We start from the raw sequence: 21026 nt of genomic DNA, 5'->3' as shown, positions 1-21026 counted from the left end.
ATTATTTGTGTTACCACACACCATTCACTCTCTTCAAAGCTTATAAGAGCAACTCATAAAAGTTTTAGAAGTACATGCATGGTCATTCTTATTTGAATCTTCTTTGTAATATAAAGTATTGTATATATATATATATATATATATATATATTAGAATTGCTACAAGTACAAAGTTTATTTAGCCAAAAAAAAAAAAAAAAAAATTAAATAAAAAGAAGAAGAAGAAGAAAGATAATCATGTCTTTATCATATAAAAAAATTTTAAAAATATAAATTGCTTAATACAAATTAAGCTAATAAAATAGAATTAAACATGTAAATCTTAAACTAGAATCGATGGTTGTATATATATATATATATATATATATTTATACCTTGAGCATTGCGTGGCTCTCTTCTTTCATTATTTCAATAACACTGGATTATAAATCTTTTTAAATGAAAAAAAAAAAAAAATTTGCCATATGTGTCAAAATTCACAAATTTAAAATGAGCTTTTTTATGGAGCCTGTTTAGGAATATGCCCACGAACAAATGAGCCAAACAAGGAGTTCTTTGATTCAGGAGTTCAAAAAATCTGATCGAGTTTAGTTTGGTTATTAAATAAACAAAAATGAATCGAGCTCTTAGCGAAGCTAGAATAAATATATTAAAGATTTAAATGATGAGGTATTCAAATTAGAACCCCAATATAATGTTTGAATGAAAAAAATATAAACCGTTATTTATACAGTTATACTTGTTTCTTTATTTGGTAATAATAAAAAGGGATTTTCCATTTGGGTCAGACGTCTAGGAATTGGGTCCATATCGTCAAAAATCACTTAGTACGGAATTGGGTTGATGTAATATTATTAATTAATTAGATACTGACATTAGGACTGCAACTCGGGCGAGTTGGGCAGGCTGGAGACTTAATTCGGACTCAACCCATGTACAAAATTTTTTGCCCAAGCCGAACTAAAGTCCATAATTCACTTCTCTGCCCAAGCCCGCCCATGAGCCCACGCCTCTATAGTCAGAATGTAAAAAATAATAATTTGTGCAGCTACAAGGACTCGAACAACATTCCTCCAAGAAAAATCCTAAACACACTACCAACTAAGTTATTATACATTTGTGAAATAACATAGTTTTAAAATAAATATATCCTTTCCGGGCTCGAGTTGTGTCAACCCAAGCCCAGCCCGAATTTAATTCAGGTTCAGAATATCTAGCCCAAGCTTAGACCTAGAACAAAAAAACACTACCCAAACCCTGAAAATTTTAGGCTAGGCTCGAGTAAATTCGGGTTAGCCTAGCCCGAGTTGCGGCCCTAACTGACATATAGTGATTTGACGCACTAAATATTTATGTAGCATGATACAATTGGTTGATGACATAAATAACTATGTATTAAAAGAAGTTTTTAAGAGGACGGGGTTAGTTTTGACATCCACATTTCTCACTATCCACATCGTAGTGGGCAATAGTAAATGTGGCCGGAGCCAATGTAGGCTTGGGGCACATGCCCACCAACTTGGCCCCATCCATGAAAAAAAAACTTGATTGCGCCCGTTGTATTGTGAAACATGCCCATCGGATCGTTTATTAATGTGCGTGTAATATGCACGCATGCGTTTGTATTACACGGATGATCATGATGTGCTAGTTTCACGGTGCAACGGACGCAACTAAATTTTTCTCCCGTCCATGTGTATGTGTGTGTATATATAAAATTGCATAATGTCCCCATAAAATTTTTAATTGTTAAATTTTTTTTATTGATTTTTCTTTGTTTTCTCTTTACTCTTTAACTTACTTTAATTTTCTTAAAAGGAAAAAGTTATATTCCCCTAACCCTATTTTTTCCATTCAAAGTTCTATCATTTTTCTTTTTTTTTTTTTTTTTTTTTTTTTTTTTTTTTTTTTTTTTTCAGTCAGTACTTATATATATGATGTATTTAGTATGTGCTGTAACAATATTTTTTTTTTTTTTTTTTTCTCATCTTATTCTTTTTAATTATTTTCTTTATATTTAGTTTAATTACTGCAATTTTATACATTCAATACATATGTAATTTTATGCATTGCTTTCAAAATATGAATACCAGTTTAGGAAAATTGTAACTGTATTCAACGAAAGTATTACAATCAATCCAAAGGGGCTCAAGTGTAACTCACTTGTCCTTAACACTTTAGGAAGCATCGGGCCTACCAACTAGTGTGTATATATATATATTACGAATTAATATTTTGATTCTTATATTTGTTAAATACATAGTATTTTATTTTCTTATATACTCTCCCCTTAACATATTATTTTGTAATGGAAAATATTTAAGTGAAGATCTATAATATACTCATTATTAATGTGGACCAATAATAAATGGACATATCATTTTTAATTACCGAATAAAAAATGGTGGGTAGATACTTACTTATCAATTCAGAGATAGTGATTTGATACCATTTCACTATTGAAAATTTATAATTAAGTTCTCACTACATCCTCACTACTGATGTGGATTAATAATAAATAGACATGTGATCTTAATGGCAGGGTAGATATTCGGTTATCAAATTAGAGATGCTGATTTAATTATTATTTATAATTTAATTATTTAATTTAGTAATTAAAATAGAAAGTGTTCATTTATTATTAGTCCACTTACCTAATAAAGACTTATGTATTGTTGTTCTTCATATGCAAGATCAAGGAAAATAAGACTTTTAGGAATCTTAAAGTTTTTGCTTTATAGATGACATGAGCAACTCTGTCAGTATATATAATTCTAGATATATTTTTATTGTGTAACCACTATTTATGAAAATGTCTGAGAAGAAATATTCATGCATTTTTCTCTCTTGAATTACACTCTTTAATATGAGGGGATATTAATATACTTTTCTCTCTTGAATTTATATAATGAATATTATAAATGTTTATACGTAATTGAAATAACGGTTTATTATCATAAAAACTTTAAAAATGATGAATTTAAATTTTATTTTACAAGATTTGCGCTTTTAGGAGAAGGTTAGAAGTGTTCAAGTTGGTATTTGTTGGCATATTTTTTGGGCGGTTGGAAGTTAAGTTACACAATTTTTTTAACGTGTGTTACTTTCACGTTTCGACTACGTTTTTATTCTCACGCTTCACATGTGTTTGCTTAAATTTTTACTGCTTAAGATTTAATTTTACTACTCTCATCCTATTAGTCTCGAATTCACTCTCGCTCCTCTTTCAGCTCTACGTGGCTTTGGTTGGAAGCCAATTAAAATTTTCAGTTAATTTTGGCATCGCAACATATATATATATATATATATATATACAGCATCTTCCCACACGCTTGAAAGTGTTTGGTTTGAACGGCCCAGGCTCTACAGGTCTGTCGAGTCAGAAAAGTTGCACAGGCCTATTAAAGTAAAGATTCTCTATCTATCTAATTTTCCAGGATGGAACTGGTGTGGTTGAAATTAGTTCTTCTTGAAGCCTCCTCATTCCGTGTACCTACTTGAAGCCCTCATTCCGTGTACCTACGAGTTTGTGACTTCGTGACACATTTGTCACAATCGTTAAGTGACACATCTCTCACCCTCGTGTGTGTATATATATATATATATGTATTGGTCAGCCACGACTTTAAATTTCATAACTGTCAAATAAATATATAAAAAATAAATTCTTTTTTCTTTAATCATTTTATAGAACTATTGCAATCCTTGAGAAGATTCAAAACATTGTCAAATAACCAAACAGTCATGAGAATGAAAATAGTTCTAAATTCATTACACTCCGTGTGTCCAAAGAACATCTTTTCGTTTAATGTATGAATGTGTAAAATACATTTCTATATTAGTCACAATTTTATTTTATATAAATTTTGTAAAATAAACTAATTTATTTGTTTAAAATCATCTTGTGGTGAATTTCCAAAAAATCAGATCTAATCCAAAATTTATGTTTATTGTTGAATTCTCAAAATCATATCAAATACCAACCGTCAACTCTTTCTCAAAAAGTATTTAATACTTTAACCAAAAAAACTCATGTAACTACTCTGCCCATGGGACTTGAAGGTTACAATCCTCGGAAATATTTTGAACTTTTAGAACAAAAACGTAAAAACATATATAAATGCACATCTCTCTTACAAAAACTTTTTGTTTTCATTTCTAGACACTATAATAAATAATTTTATTTTATTTTTTTACATACAACATGTAAATAAATTTATTTAAGAAGTCCAGTCCGTTGGCAAATCTCCAAATTTCACATCTATTCCTCAAAGGTTATGTACATTCGTGAAGGACAAAGAAGGAAGGGTAAGGATAAATTAGGAACTGTGATCAGATTTTTGCTAGTTATGTTTTTTGCATTATATGTGCTGAGAATAAATCTTCTATTCGCATCGAAAATGATTAAGATCAATTCAAACGGTGGAGAGAATTTGCGTTCGCTTGCGTGTGTCAATGGCCAATTAGCATTTGGTCACGGGAGTACCCATAGTCCTCTTGGGCGGCATATGACTAATATCCTGTGCAATAAATTTTGAATTAGCGTTTAGTTGAACAACTAGAAGTCTACTAGAAAAATTAATATTGCTCATGTTTGTTGTGCCATTGAATCATTCACATCCAACTCTTATAAATTTCGAAATACGTATTCTAAGGTACTGTAGACTTTCTTGTTACCGAGGTTTTTATATATATATATATATATATATATATATTATAACAACAGCTCATAAAGTATTCACAAACAACCACTTTCACAGAAAGAGAAGCAATGACCGTTCATAAAATACTACCACTTTTTCTGCTTTTAACAGTATCATTAGCAGCAATTGCAGCAACACCCACATCAGGTCATGGGTTGCCCGGTTGCCAACCCAGCTGTGGCAACCTCAGCATTCCATACCCATTCGGCATAGGCAAGGGTTGTTACCTAGATGAGTCGTTCCTCATAACATGTGACGACCACTCCAACAAACCATTCTTAGGAACAAACAACATTTCCGTCCTTAACATATCACTCAACGGTGAGCTGCGAGTCTCGAGCCCCATAGCCTATGACTGTCACAACAAATCAGTCCGCCCGGGAAACAGAGACACTTTGATGAGGCAGGTAGATTACTCCATCTCATATACTAGAAACAATTTCACAGCCATAGGTTGTGACACCAGTGCATACCTAAAGAATATTTCCGAGAACAAGTATTTAACCGGTTGCATGTCCACTTGTGTAGAAAAAGAGGCTGCGATAGATGGTTCGTGTTTTGGCATTGGTTGTTGCCAAACACCAATTCCACAAGGAGTAAGTGATTTTAATTTGAGTGTTCTAAGCATGTACCACAATCCTAATGACCATAGCACGATGGAATTCAGTCCTTGTAGCTTTGCCTTTGTTGTTGAAGAGGGCAAGTATGACTTCTCCACATTTGATCTTTACAATTTGAGCAACATTGAGGAGTTGCCTCTGGTGCTTGATTGGGCAATTAGGGGCAGGACTTGTGAAGAAGCCAGAGAGGATACGAGCAACTATGCATGTGGAAACAATAGCAGATGTTATAATTCTGATAATATTTTAGGGTATCGCAGCTATCGCTGCAATTGCTCTGAAGGTTATCAGGGTAACCCATACCTTCCAAATGGTTGCCAAGGTACATGTAATTAATTTTTGTTGTTCGATTTTATCTTTTCTTTTTCTGTTTCTTGAATAAATTATGAATATATATATATTTTTTGTTTTAATTGTTGGCAGATATCAACGAGTGCTTGAGTCCAGAACTCAATATGTGTACAAATGTTTGTCACAACACAGAAGGGAATTTTACTTGTTCTTGCCCAAAGGGGTATCATGGGGATGGCAAAAGAAATGGCAAGGGATGTGTTGCAAATGAAATATGGCTAAAGGTCACTGTTGGTAAGTACAGAGTAAACTCGGAAGCTTGAATAAATTTTCCCTAATAACCAGTCTGTAGGAAATGTTCTTTAAGCTCTGTTGGATTGCTTAGGGACTACTTCTAGTTGTTCTAGTTGAAATTTTTTCCCCAGTAAAATTAACTTTGTTTTTGATTAAAAATTATTTAAAACAAAAACCTTTTTTGTGTAATTTTTTTGACAAAAATATTTTGGTGAACTTCAAAATGGTTTTAAAAAATAGTTCCTCCACACCACATAGAATGTAACCTAGTTCTGCATACAAGGCTTAATTATAGCTAATCCCCTTTTTACTACCATTATCTTATGTTGTTTTGTTAATGTTTAATTTTAGGATAAATTACATTGATCTCCCCAATTGAATGTCCCTTCTAGTTTCAAAAATGACACTGAACTTCCCTGTACTTATGGTCTGAGTAACACTAATTTTACAGTCATAAATTTCTTTACTATTGTGAGCTAATCTCATGCTTGAAATTTACTTAAAACTCAATTTTGTCCTTAATAAGTTTGAAAATGGATTATTGGCCATATGTTGTAATGGTAAATAATAATAAAAGTATAATGGATATATTTATCATTTAACACCTTCCAAGTCAACACTAATAAGGAGGTAAATGTTATTTTTGAAACAAAGGAGTTCTTTATTGAATGTTTCTACTTTTGAATGGTGAGAAATCATAAATGAAAAATTAGTCTCCATTAGATATTGATGTTTTGACTTGTTGACACTATTTCTCGAAAGCTTTAATTACTTTCTTATCAGATTGATGCAAAATTGTTAATACAATAAATTCGAATTAGTATTGTGCTAATGCTTTGGATTATCAAACCGGAGTGGATCAGAGAATAGTTATTACATATGTATGATCCAAATTGCCCTTGATCCTGGTTCCATTTACAGGCCTAATGCAATTAGAATGCCTGTTGGGTAGAAACTAAATTAAATTTTAAATGCTAGTAAATTTTGCTACTCCCTCTCTCCCAAAATCCCTCATTCTCTGTTCGGCAGCATGAAATTTGGAGTCTTTGAATTAGAGAAAATTCTGGTTTAATTTTCTATGTTGATTTTTTCTAATTTCACTTCCAAAGCTCTAATTTCATGTCTGCGAAACATAGTCCGAGCTTCTTTAGAAATCCGACTTTTTATAGTAGTAATTTTTATTATTTTTTAATGTAATTAGTGTACTTGTTTAATCAACTCGGCACTTGTTTAATCAACTCAAAGTGAAATGGGTAATTTGAAAACGTTATAAAAAATAAGATATTTATTGAAATGAGACATGTATTTTGAGACATGCTACAATAAAAAAATGCCAAGAATTTTGAGCGGGAGGGATTCCAACCCCTCACCTCTTCACGAGAGGTTATACTAACTCAGCTAATGGCCAAGTGATAATTTTACTTTCCTGTATTTACATTCAATCCAGTTCCATGACAAATTTTATTTAGTTTTTATTTAGTGTTTAGCATGGCGAACTACGAAGTTTATAAATAAAGTTGGCCAACCATTTCTCTCGTGAAATTGTAGTGATTTCAGCTTATATGGTACATGCTATTGGTAAAATTTTCGGAATTTCTTCTCCAGCATACCAAAAATTTCAAGTAAATATAAAAGTTCTAAAAGTTTGTTCTACAATTCGTTTATTTTTTTCTCCGGTACACCAAAAATTTCCTATTCAAAATTATCCTTCACTTGATCACTGTCTTGATGCAAATGTAGAGTATTTTACACGAGTATCTAATTTCTTCATTGCATCGCAGTCTGTGAATTAATGTCGCTGCAATAATTCAAATGTTGGGCATGCTTTTCCTTGATGAGCTTTCTTTTGAGTTACATTTTATTTCGTTAATTTCATTTTGGTTACATATTTAATTTAATTGTAGGTATTGGCATAGCAATTTTGGTATTAGTTGTGGCATGTTCTTGGTTATATTGGGGAATCAAGAAAAGAAATCTGGTCCAACTTAAAGAAAAGTTTTTTCGGAAAAATGGTGGTTTGATACTACAAGAACAGCTCTCGAGGATAGATAGCTCAGTTGAGGCAGCCAAAATCTTTACCATAGAAGAGCTCAAGAAGGCAACCAATAACTTCGATGGAAGCAGGATCATTGGTCGAGGAGGATTCGGTATAGTTTACAAAGGAGTTTTACCCCAAAACAAAGTTGTCGCTATCAAGAAGTCCTCAAGAGTTGATCAAAGCCAACTTGACCAATTTGTTAACGAGGTGATTGTGCTATCTCAAATTAACCACAGAAATGTGGTAAAAATATTGGGTTGTTGTTTAGAGACTGAAGTGCCTTTGCTGGTTTATGAATTTATCACCAATGGAACTTTGTATCACCATATACATGAAGTAAGCTGTACATCCTCGGTTCCATGGGAAATTCGTCTAAGGGTAGCCAAAGAAACTGCGGAAGCGCTTTCTTATTTGCACTCTGCAGCTTCCATACCGATTATTCATAGAGATGTAAAGTCTACCAACATACTCTTAGATAATAATTTCACTGCAAAAGTTTCTGACTTTGGAGCTTCGCGACTAATTCCATTGGATAAAACGCAGTTGACAACAATGGTTCAGGGAACACTTGGATACTTAGACCCCGAATATTTTTATTCAAGTCAATTGTCCGAAAAAAGTGATGTGTATAGCTTTGGCGTGGTCCTTGTGGAGCTACTTACTGGCAGAAAGGCTATTTCTTTTGAAAGGCCAGAGAATGAGAGAAACTTAGCCACGTGTTTCATCTGCTCAATGAAAGAGAATCGCTTGTCCCTTATTCTAGATGATCGAATCGTGAATGAAGGCAACGTAAATCAAATGCGTGAAGTTGCTAACCTTGCAAAAAGTTGCCTAAGATATAAGGGGGATGAACGGCCTTCAATGAGGGAAGTGGCAATGGAGCTCGAGGGACTAACAAGAGTGGAGAAGCACCTTTGGGCTGGCGTTGATGCGGATTTGGAGAATGAACTCCTGTTAGGTAATACATTGGAGTTTTGTAGCACTACCACCACAGTTGGATTTAGTAGTCTAGAGAACCAAACCGCCGTTAGCGGTAGATGATGAATGTTGAGTGTCAGGGTTATTTTATGTTACAGTATTTATTTTATATTAAAGTATTGATATTAATGTAAATAGACTTTTAAAATTTTGTAATAAGCAGAGCAAAGAGTTGTTTGTTGCTGTTTAGGCTATCGTTTGCTTGTTTGTTTTGTCTTGAGGCTCTTATTTAGGCCTCTGCTGGTGGCCGTTTAGTGTCAATTTACGTCTGAATCAGTGTACGTATATATAATATTAATATCAATAAGGCTATTAATCTCGTAATAAGAAAGCAAATAGGAGCTTGATACTGTTTAGGCTAGTTTGCTGCTTTGTCTTGGCTGAGGCTTTGCTTAGAGATGTGATACAAAAGCCCAACACTTCAACCGAAACACTTCGGTTGAAGTGTTGCGCCTTTTTAAAACATTTTCCCTCTGCTTTAGGCCCCTAGTTTCCTTTTTGTTCCTGTTATTACAACTTGCGGGCTCTGGGTTTTCTTCTGAGTTTGTACCTTTGTTTTTACAGTTTGATTTTGATGAAGGACAGATTTGAGTATTTTTTTATTAGGTTTATTTATTTATTTTATTTATTATTTTTCTTAGAGAGTTTTTAGTTTTAGGTAATTTTCTTTATATTTTTAGTTTACTTAAGTAATTTGTTTCCTTTTTGATATTAGTTTCCTTTAAGTTTTAGGGTTTTATTTATTATAAAAACATGTACATGGCAGAAAAAAAAAAAAATCAATTTTATCAATAATATTTTAATTGATTTGCAATTTTTATTCAACTTTATGGATTCAAGGTTTCCACCTTGTAGATTCAAGGTACCCAATCTTGTGGATTCAAGATAACCTGCATTCCATATGAAAGCTTATTTATTATAAAAACATGTACATGGCAAAAAAAAAAAAAAAAAAATCAATTTTATCAATAATATTTTAATTGATTTGCGATTTTTATTCAACTTTGTGGATTCAAGGTTTCCACCTTGTGGATTCAAGGTACCCTATCTTGTGGATTCAAGATAACCCCCATTCCATATGAACATTTATTGTTTTCCGCTATATCAGTTGGTATCAGAGCTTTGATTTACCCTGGGCTGATGACGATTCCTCATTTTGGTAGCACCCAGTTTGCAGATGATGACTGCAGAGTGCAGGCCCCTTAGGTAGCCATGCATACTCAAGATCGGTTCGTAGCAATTGGTTTTGGAATTGGTTGCAACCAGGTTCGTAGTTCAGTTTGTGTTCGCACTGATGATGTGTCTCGCAGCCAACCGAGCATGAGTTGTGTTCCTGTTTATCCACGTAGGCCTCCAGCCTATGCGGATTTTTTCGATGATGAGAAGTTCAGATTTAGAGGAGTTGCGGTCAACTGCAGTGACAAAAACTATAGATATCCAGACAATAGTAAGTTTCAGAGGAAAAAAAAAAAAAAAAAACCAAAAAAACAAACAAACAAACAAACAAACTCGATTTACTTACTTTGACTTCTAGTTTTTGTACTAAGGATGTCTTGGATTGGCTTAATAAAGTTGATTACTTTCTCGAGTATTTTGATATACCCAAACATAAGCAAGTTCCTCTTGTAGCAATCATGCTTAAGAAAGATGCTTCAGCTTGGTGGGAACGAGTAAAGACTACTCGTCGGAGACAAGAAAAATGTTATTACTAATATTTTGAAAAATGCCATGCTTGTAGTTGGTTTCTATAATGAATGTCATGCTTATAATTAAATTGTAAAGAAAGGCCGAGTTTATAACCATTGTATTAGGAGTGTCGTGTTTATGCCATGGTTATCATATAGGTGAAATTGAAATCAAGTTGATACAATTTCATTCATATGCATGGCATGGTTGGAAAAATTGAATAAGAAGTACATTAAGCCATTTTAGAATGGTGAGAAGGTTGAATAAGATTGAAAAGTGAGCCATCTTAGAATGGACGGAAAAGAGGAAATTAGAAACGGACCGGGTATTGCAAGCTTGGTGCTATCTCGACCTAGAGGGGGCGTAGTCCGATATAGGACGTGAAAAAGTTGATACTAAGCCCCAAATGGCCAAGAGGTCAGGGATAATGTTAATCCTAGCTCGGTAAAGTCGGTTAGCGTAGGTGGGAATTGGGGGTTGATTTGAGACCAAGCTTGGAAATGGTTATGCATTGCATTCCATTTGCATCCATTGTGTGCAAGTTGTATCTATGTCATTGATTGGATTGAAATGTGGTTTAAATTCCATAAAATCCCCAATGCATGATCCCGGCTATCTTTTATTTCCCTTACGTGATATGTGGCTCAAGGGCGGGGGGAGTGGGCCTCCCCAAATTATTCGCAAAATTTTAGTACTAGTACTAAATTATATATATTAATAGTCATTTTTCTATATAAAAATTAAATTCCCCCCCCCCCCCCCCTTCCCCTTCCCCTTCCCCTTCCCCCAACTTTTTTGCAAAATCTATTTATGGTACTAAATTATAGTTATTAATGGTAATTTTTCTAAAAACTAAAGTGGGTTCTTCAAAATTTTGTAAAACCCCATTTATGGTACTAAATTAAAGTTACTAATGGTGATTTTTATATAAAAATTAAAGCTTGTCTCTCCTAATTTTATTATTTTTTTTAAATATCTATATATGGTTTACCTTATGACTATTGAATGTGGTTTGTGAATGAAATTACTTATAATCCTTCAAATTTGAATAAACCTATGGCTTTAATAAATTCAAAATCTAATAATAATAATAATAACCCTTATTATGATAAACTTTATTGTAACATATTTTTTTTATACACACACAGTCACACACATATATATTATTTGTTTCAAATTAAAGAGAAGAAAAAAAATACGGTACGGTTGATATTTGAAAACCTCAACTATTCTTAATTTGCTCTATTTTTCTTTTCATATCATCTATAAACACATGCTCTTAACATTAAAAATAAACTTTGAGCCAAACCCATTATTATTTTACAAATGCCTAGACGACAATGTAATCTATTCTTTTGGGTTATGTAACTATCAAACTCTAGGAATCATTTTGCAATATTACTCATGAATGAATACTCGTAAATGATGAAGTAATTAAGGGGCTTTAATCTCATTTCTTATAATAAACGTTTGCATACGATGTATTCTATTTTCATTTGCACTATAATTAAGTCCACAAATGAACCGAAGAAGTCGCCAAGGACCCAGACATGCAAACAAGCCTAAAAGGCCTTTTTTGCAAAGAACCAGTCGACGTGTGGCCTGCATAAGTCGACCAATATCTCAATTTTTCTGACAATATGCAATTGCACTGAGGAGGCCCATACCAGTCGGCATCTATGGTCTAAACGTCGACTGGTTTACATGAACCGGTCGACGCATGACATGCACACGTCGACCGAATTGCTTGAACCGGCCGACGTGTGGCTTGCATACGTTGACTGAATCCCGTAGCTACAATGTCCCTTCTTCTCTCCCTTTGTTGTCCAATCCTGGCCTATCCATTGATGCTAAGGTACACTATAATGACTAGTGAGGTATGTTATCCACATTTGGACCTCATAAATGACCATGTTGCCCCTAGATGACATCGGGTTCGGTTAAGGACCCGGATAATGATTTGGACCCTGGGTTCAGGTCGTTACATTTATTTTGTCCAAGACTTCTATTTATACCAAATGGTAGTTCCATATGTTATTGAGATGCTGCCAAGTGGAACTTCTAATTTTTTCCACATGTCCCATGTCTCCCTTAGCCTTCTCACAATCTTGACACGTGTAAGAATAGGATGTCCCATGAATTGCAGCTTTGATTGAGTGGTTTTGGTGGTTCAATTCTAATTAAAAGCTTTTAGCCGCATTCTAAAACTGCCAAATGGAATGCACCACGATCTACTAATTGCTTGTAACTTGCAGGCAACTGCTCTGTCATTAACTGCCACGTGTCCACTTGAAAAGTCACACATCTTTCTTTCTTTTTTTTCCCTAAATAAAGTCACACATTTTTTCAACTGTAGGTAACTGCTTCCCTCTTTGGTTGAAACGTGTCCCATTCAGCAACAATTTTCTAACTATAGAAAACTGCTTCTTTCTCTGCCTAGCACGTGTCAACTTTGAAAGTCACATATGTGATATTTCTCATTTTTCCTATTTTCACTTTTTCGAGGATTTTTCAAAGTTTTTCAGAATTTATTTATTTATTGCCTCGTTTTGTGTGCCAGGCACCTTGGGGTGTGTCGGGTGTGCTTCAAGGATTAGTTGGAGCATTTCTTCGAGTTTGGGACTTTTAGAAATGCATCGTTGGCCGTTTCGATATTTTTCAATTTTTCTGGCTGTGAGGTCTCAAGCGGGACCCGCAACTGGTTTTGTTGTGCACAGAATTATGATGAGCGCTGAAAAGTACGCATTTAAACCCCTTAAGCTTAGGTATTCTAGGACCATTATCTATCTTACTTTCCCGTTTTAGACTAATTTCGTGTTATTGTCCTTTTTAGGTGTTTATCCCAAAAATAAGCTAATTCAGCCAAATAAGAGCTTAAAAGAAACTAACTCAAGCTGGATGGAAGAAAGAAGCAAAGTGGAAGCAAAATGAAGCAAAGTGTGGAAATCAGCATGTTCGATCGATCTCAAGAATACTTCGATCGATCGAAAGTTCATCGATCTAGACTCTCCAAGATGGATCCAAGCTCTTTTGTCCTTATCCAAAGATCCCACAAAGTTCGATCGATCCAACAATTCTCAAATCGATCGAAAAGATTACATCTTATCCTGTTGTACCACCCCACCTACCACTTTTGTCTCTTTTCCCAAAATATCTCAAATTTGTCCTTATCCAAAAAGGCGTTGCCATGGGAGAATCAATCCAGCCAAAGTTTGATAGATCTTAGCCAAGTTCGATCGATCTCAGCATAGGTTCGATCGATCGAACCCTCTCAAGTGCGAATTAAATCAATTTCCAGCTCATTAAAAGTTGTTTCATGGTGCAATCATTGGAGGAACCCTTATGTACGAGCCTAGACCATTGGGTGTGACATTTGAGCTACCTATATAAGGATTATGAGCCACTTTTACACATATACTTTTGAGGAATTGATATATACAATTTTTTTGATTTTTCTTAGAGAGGAAGAAAATAGAAGAGGAAGCTAGAGACACATTCTTGGGAGGTCTTCCATCTAACTCAAGAAGAAGAACATTTCTACCATGGAGATAGCCCTTGAAGGTTGGAGGACACCATCCATGAGTGGCTAGACATCCTCTTGGGTTTAGAGTTAGCCCTAAACATGATTTCTTTACCTTAATTTATGTATTTTTTAGGGGATTTGTGTTGTAATACATGTTTTAACATCTTTATATACATAAATCTTGTTTATTCAATGATTTGTGTGGTTTAATTCTTCCAATTGATCATTTCATTCTATCCATATGTCTATGTATGTTGCACTGACTTCCCTTGCAAGTTTTCTTTTTCTTTTGCAAGCCATGGCTAGGGTCAAGATTGTAGCTCGCGGACACTATCACCGTAGGGGCAAGCAGAGTTTGGATGACTAAGACCCCATTCAGGAGGACCAGCCAGCCAAGCCCACTCTACCTCAGTCTCCATTATTTGACAGCAGATTGCACTCTGTTGCTGAGGCATCTACTTCACAGGCTCATGCTGAGGCTGAGCACATACCATCTCCATCACCACAGCCAGCTCAGCCAGCCCAGCAGCTAGACCAACCATTATATAGATACTTACGCCTTTCAGTGGCACACGAGTTGATCTTCGATACAGACTTCTTTTCCCGATCGGTACTTACCCGATCAGCATATGATGATATATTATAGAGGGGCCTTGCGGCCATTCTTGCCCTTGTCACATACCCGGTGTACCCGAGGCTAGTACGGATGTTATTCCAAAACCTCCGGCCTGCCCCGCGTAACACGGCGGAGTTGAGGACCACCATTGATGGCCATCCTATCACTATCACAGTGGATACATTGTCCCGATCGTGCCACTGTCCACATGTCTGCCCTCCAGAGCTACAGGACACATATCCCACTCTCTACAGGCCATCATATGCTGACATGGCAGTTTTTCTCACAGATCACTATGCCGATGGCGAGACTTTCACCACCCGCACCTATCTTCCAGATGACTTGTAGTTTTTCGACTCTGTCTTGTTCCGTAACATTTTCATGGCCGGCCATAAGACACAGAGGCGCGACGACTACCTGACAGCTCTATATGCATTCTACACAAGGTGTTGGTTATCCATTCCTGCGCTCATCTGGAGCGTCATGATGAAGCTATATGTTGACCATATCAGTAAGGCTAAGCCCAAAAGGGCTAAGTATCTCCCATTCGGCCATCTCATCACACAAATTCTAAGTGATCAGCGCTATCCCTTCCAGCCATAGGAGAAGCCTGAGTCAGGGGCTGTTCATTCAAGAAGAAAGACTGGGATAAGAGATATAACACTCTTATCAAGAGTCTCCAGGACGACGCTGCCGAGGTAGCTGAGGATCTAGAGGCAGAGGAGTTGGCAACAGCAGCAAACCCGACAGCGGACGACGTCGCAGACGATCCGGCTGCCGTATATATGGACATTGATTTGGAGCAGCTTGCAAAGGACCCAGAGCAGCACTCTCCAGTTGGGTCACCTGTTCACGATGAGGAGCAGGCTCAGGATCATCATTCTCCCGATCCAGCCACACCTAAGGCTCCTGCTCACATACCCGACTTCGGAGAGCGACTTCAGACTCTGGAGGACGCCGTGGTGCATCCTAGTGACTTCAGTGAGAGAGAGTACTTCCCAATTTTTAGGACCACCCTTATACCTCTCTCTATTTTCTATTGCTATCCCATTTACACTTGCATGTCCACTATGCACTGTTATTATCCTTTTTGTTATCTGATGAGTTTTATCAAAGTGCCAAATTTCAGGACCACGGTTAATCCCAAGTTTAGGGGGGCTATGCAACCTACTTTAGATATTTCTGTCCCAGCCATTCTTTGCCTTAGTTGCACTGGTATACTCTTTCTCTTTTGTTCTCTTTGCACAATGAGGACACTGTGCCATTTAAGTTTGGGGGTAACGGTGCTTTGCAGTATTTATTTTTAAATTCAAAATTTTGAGCATGACTTGTGTATTTGAGGGATTTTCTATGATTAGTCCATAACTAGCTATGATTTTAATCTTTTGAGGACTATAGTGGTAAAAATTTAAAATTGCTTGACTTGAGAGTTCAATACTCCGTGTACCTTAAGGATGCCATTTAGGAGTAAATTTTTTGAAAGATTGATATTTTGCTTTCACTTGTGGTTCACATCATCCTGATTTTGTGATTGTTTTGAGATTCACTCTAGTATTCTATACTAGAACAGACGCACACTAGCATTCATTTGTGGGGTACATGTTTTGTTGATTATTGAATTGGTTATATTCCAATTGAGCTAGTAGTGCATTGAAAGCTTTCATTCTTGATAAAGGTGGATAACAACCCCTTTTCACTAAGTAGTTGTGATTCTAGCCTCATCAAGCACTGAACTTCTCGCGCTGAAAGGTGGAGGGTGTAATACCCCTAGTTTTCAAAAAGGGATAAAATGAGAATTTAAATTTAATTTATGTGCATTTTGTTTTATTAATGGGAATTTGACTTATGTGTGTAATTGTGGTTTTATGTGAATTATTTATTTATTTGTGTTGGCTGATTTGTTGAATTTTAATTATTTATTTGTTTGCCTTTATTTATTTGTTTTAATTGTAATTATTTATTTTCTTGACTTTATTTGTTTGTTTTAAAGGTATTTATTTAATTTCTAATTACAGTTATGCTGTAGGGTGGACGTAATTGTTTAGTCATTGGTTTAATGCATCGTTTGAGTTATAATTAAGTTTAGGGGTTATGTTATATAGCCGACATATAATGAGTCATGGAATTAGGATTATAGTTTTAATGGAGCCTATATATATATAAGTTCTAGGTCTAGTAAGGGGTTTTAAAAACAAACTCTGTTCCCGTAACTAGAGAAAAAGAAAAACAGAGAGGTTGAGGGGTAAAACATGAAAGGAAAACTGGGAAGGGCTTTCAGCAATGGAACTGAAGGTCATATCAAGGAGGAAGGAATGGTTTACTGTGAGATAGAACTAGAGCAGTGATTAGAGGAAGGAACAGTCTTGGAGAAATTCTGAAACTTAGAGACGACGATGAATATTTCAAACCGGAATCTTAAGGCAAGTTTCAGTCTACTCCTTTCCTGTAAACTTGTGTTCTGTGCATCCTATATAGACTCTAGGAACTTAATCAAACTATTAAAATGGATTTTAAGCATGTTAGATTATTTCAATAATCTGTTCTGCGTTCTTGAAATTAAAACTGGATTGTTTCATAAACTGTTCTGTGGGGGTTTTGGTTTTTGTCAATTATATCACACTGGAATATGTAGGGTTTCTAGGACTTTAGGAACTTGAATATAACCCTAAGAATGCTACAAAGGTTCGGGGTGGGACACTAGACTTTGCCGGAATCACAGACGACAACCGGACGAAGAAGAACGAAACAGAAGAAATAGAGAAGGCTCTTAAAGAAGGAGAGTTGGCTCCAGGAAGCAAAGAGCTGGCTTCCACTCTATTAGATCCAGCTCCAAGGTTATGGGAGCTGACCTTAGGCAGGTTAAAGCCTACTCCATTTGTTTTGGGAGCAGGTTCTATGTTTTTGTGTGTATACTGGATCAGTTTGTGCACGGTTTGGTTCAACTATAGTTTTTGAATTGTGTTTGGCTACTATGATAATTTTTAAACACTAATCCATGGAATATTAAAGCCCTAGGATGCATTAAACTATTTATATGCTAATGGTTTAAACCGTGGGAAAATTCGAAGCAAGTCATTGGCTGTTTATTGACTTGACGGTACGAAAGGATTTAATTGTGCAAACGGTGTCTAGAAATTTAAAAGGGTTAGAACATGGATTCTAATCATTGTGCCATACTACATTAGAGCCACACTTGATAAATAAATGTCTTTGGACTCAGGGAGTTAACCGTATGAAAGCATACAACAGTACGGGCGGCTAACGAGTGGAAGGGGTTTAATTGCCTAATTTAGTTTTAGCAATTTAACGGAATATGTTCATATTTATAAATCTTGTTGGGGTTGCATGCTAAGATCATTTAATTAACAAGTTTGATCTATGCATATCCTGGATGTTAATTGTTGAAATACTAATTACTTTTCTACAATGCATGGATTTGAGCTTGGAATCTTAATTTCTATAACATTTAGCATTTCACTGCAATTATTTGGGTTAGGGTTTGGACTTATGTTTTTGAACTAGTACTTAGGTTCTGTCAGTCTAATTGGACGTTGGCCTGGAATTAATTGAAGAAATAAATGTATATTGTCTGTCAATTACTTGGATGGATGCTGGAATTTAACTTGATGAATTAGTAAGCTTTGTCTCGTTTAATTACATGGATAGGTTCTGGATTTTTAGTTGATGACTTGTTTAAATTCTGTGTTTATGAACTATATGGATAATGTGGACTTTATTTGATGTACTGTATAAAATGTTGCATCATTTGTGGATCATTTGCATATATGTACCGGTATGGGATAGTGGCATACGGAGGGATGGATTAGGTCACAACACTAATCCCTATCCATTCATACATAAGGAATTGATTAACTAAAACAGTTAAATCCTACATGGATGCATGTCCTGTCAACTAAAACAGTTGAACGACATAACGGATGGTTGCTTTACTTTTCAGTATTAGGAAGGAATTTATATATATACTTATGGTACCGTGATACGAGCTTGAGTCTCCTGATCACGGTTAGGGTGTGTATATCGCATGGAGGGATAACTGGACCTAAGGACGTTAACTGGTAGGTCTGGGTGTGCATGACGACGCGACGGCGTTTTTGCGTGTTACCTTCTACTCAGGTGTGATGACTATAGGTTAGTGAGTATCCTATAGTGTGTATATATATATATAAGGACTATCTTTAGATATTGCTGAGCTATCTAGGATGTATCTGCGTATTAGGTTTATGTACGTATTGTAGTAGATTGAAACTTGCATGTGGGCCTGACCCACTCCTATTTTTTCAGGTGTTCGCCAGTACCAGGCTTAGAGCTTGATCGTGTTGATGCAGATATAGACACTCACTCTTCCGACTGCATAGGATGTTCTTCCTTTTTAGTTCTGGATTTACATTCTGTAATTTTAATTATAAGTTTGGGCTTATTAGGGGTCCACTAGATGGATTCCAGAGTTGTACGTATTGGAAGGATTTAAATGATATTAATTTATTATTTAAAGTTTGAGAATTTTTATTTTAGATTTCTTTCAGTGTATTATTATTTTATTCTTAATTCAGTTTTTATTCCTGCTTGTTTACATATTGATTGTTTGGTATCCCTCGGATTTGTGCTCGGACTTGATCACCCGTGACTCTAGAATCTAGGGGTATCACAGTTTGTATCAGAGCACTCCAGGTTCTAGTGTCCTTAGGAGTGTCTTTTGTTAGAAGTCTTCCGTGTTGCGTCTCTTAAATACTTAGAGCCATATTAGGATTCGTTGTACTTTTTTACGGTTCGTTAGGAGGAGTAGCTAATGTCAATTATATTCCATAATTATGGAATGGTTGACACTAGAAGGAGGATGGGGTCCAAGGCGACAGTGAATCAGACCCGAAGGAGTAGAGGAGTACATTATCGGTTTTCTATCAAAAGCAGAGCTTGGGATCAAAGGTTTAGTTCCGCTTGGCACTACTTTTAAAAGTATAAGCCAAGGAAGAATTTAGGAGTGTGTTTTAGGTCACCGTATAAAGGGACCAACACGATTTCAGTTGTTCTCATAAAGGAGACAATCGAGGAATAGGAGTCCAAAGAGGATTCTAGTGGAGGAGATTTCAACATACCCAAGAAAGAGGGTATTGAATCTTGGAAATCAAGGATCACGTGAGAATGATCTTGTTCGCTAATAGTATAATGAACGATACTTGTAGGGTTGGGTGGATAGTTAACCTTTCGTGTTACCTTTTAAAGAGGCAGATAAAGGAACTTTTCAGGGGTTCAGGAATCGGATGGAGTTCTTCTCGGAACAAGGCAATGATTTTATATCACGTTCCGGGGAGTATAGGGATTAGGTTGGGACAATTTAAGTTGCTTTCTTAAAGCTACATTCGACGGTTTGCATTTCGCGTATAAGGAGGATGAGGGTTATGTCTTGGAATTTGTTGAGGCAAATGGATTTTGTTGTGAGCTAGGATTTGAGCTATGGTTCGAGGTTGGAGGATTACCTTCGAAACTAGAAAAGGAGATTATGAACCAATTAGGTAAGGTTGATTTCTAAAGAAGATTTTCTTTGCCAAGAGGAACGCTGTTTTACGTAGATTTTTATTGTGTTTTATTGTGTGTGATTGTGTGTGCTTTAGGTGTTTCATTTTTATTAATTAGTCAGGATTGGGAATACGGTTTAGTTGGGGGCACAAGTGAGTGATCAGTCAACTACCGTTTGGAGGAATAACGTTAATTACACTAGGATTTTGGGCATGGGGTGGTGCGACCGAGCGTGTGCATAAAATAATGCACAACACTTTAGGTTTAGAAATAATGTCAAGTGGGCACCATATTTTAAAATTTATAAAACCACTAAACACTTATACTATGGAATATGAAGTGAGCAGGGATCGTCCTAAGAGATCTAAACAATTATAGGTTTTCCAGAATTGAATTCTACTTTAGTGCTTATATGATTGCTAAAAAGGTTTGGTTTTGTGATTAGACTAATTTTAAACTTAATAATGCAAATAAAGAGTAGAGTATAAAAGATTAGAAAGAGACTTAGGGTGTAGGATTCACCACTAAGCACATTCCCTAACTCATTAACTTTTAACTAATTGGGGAATAAAAATGTGTAATCTAGAATGTGGCTAATAATTGCAATAAAAAGTATAAACCGTCAATTTCAAGCATGAATCAACTACCTAATAATAATTAAACTAAGTGTAGTGTAATTCACCAATTCAAAGCATGATTCATCAATTTAAGTTACAATTTTAACACACATTAATCTAGAGGGT

At 35.5% G+C, this 21026-nt stretch overlaps 1 protein-coding gene across 1 annotated transcript; it reads left to right on the top strand.

Moving 5' to 3' along the window:
* The first annotated feature begins 4432 nt into the window (after positions 1 to 4432).
* On the top strand, positions 4433 to 9117 carry LOC132274446 (putative wall-associated receptor kinase-like 16). Its single transcript, XM_059775719.1, has 3 exons — positions 4433 to 5644; positions 5746 to 5907; positions 7812 to 9117. The coding sequence occupies exons 1-3, from the start codon at positions 4771 to 4773 to the stop codon at positions 8984 to 8986; spliced, it is 2211 nt and encodes a 736-aa protein (XP_059631702.1). The 5' UTR covers positions 4433 to 4770; the 3' UTR covers positions 8987 to 9117.
* Positions 9118 to 21026: the final 11909 nt, after the last annotated feature.

Source organism: Cornus florida, unplaced genomic scaffold (assembly GCF_030987335.1).
Source record: "Cornus florida cultivar Cherokee Brave unplaced genomic scaffold, ASM3098733v1 CherokeeBrave_3.0.0_Hap2_Chr09, whole genome shotgun sequence".
Lineage (NCBI taxonomy): Eukaryota > Viridiplantae > Streptophyta > Magnoliopsida > Cornales > Cornaceae > Cornus > Cornus florida.
Note: the sequence above shows the minus strand (reverse complement) of the source record. Positions and strands in the feature narration are given on the sequence as shown.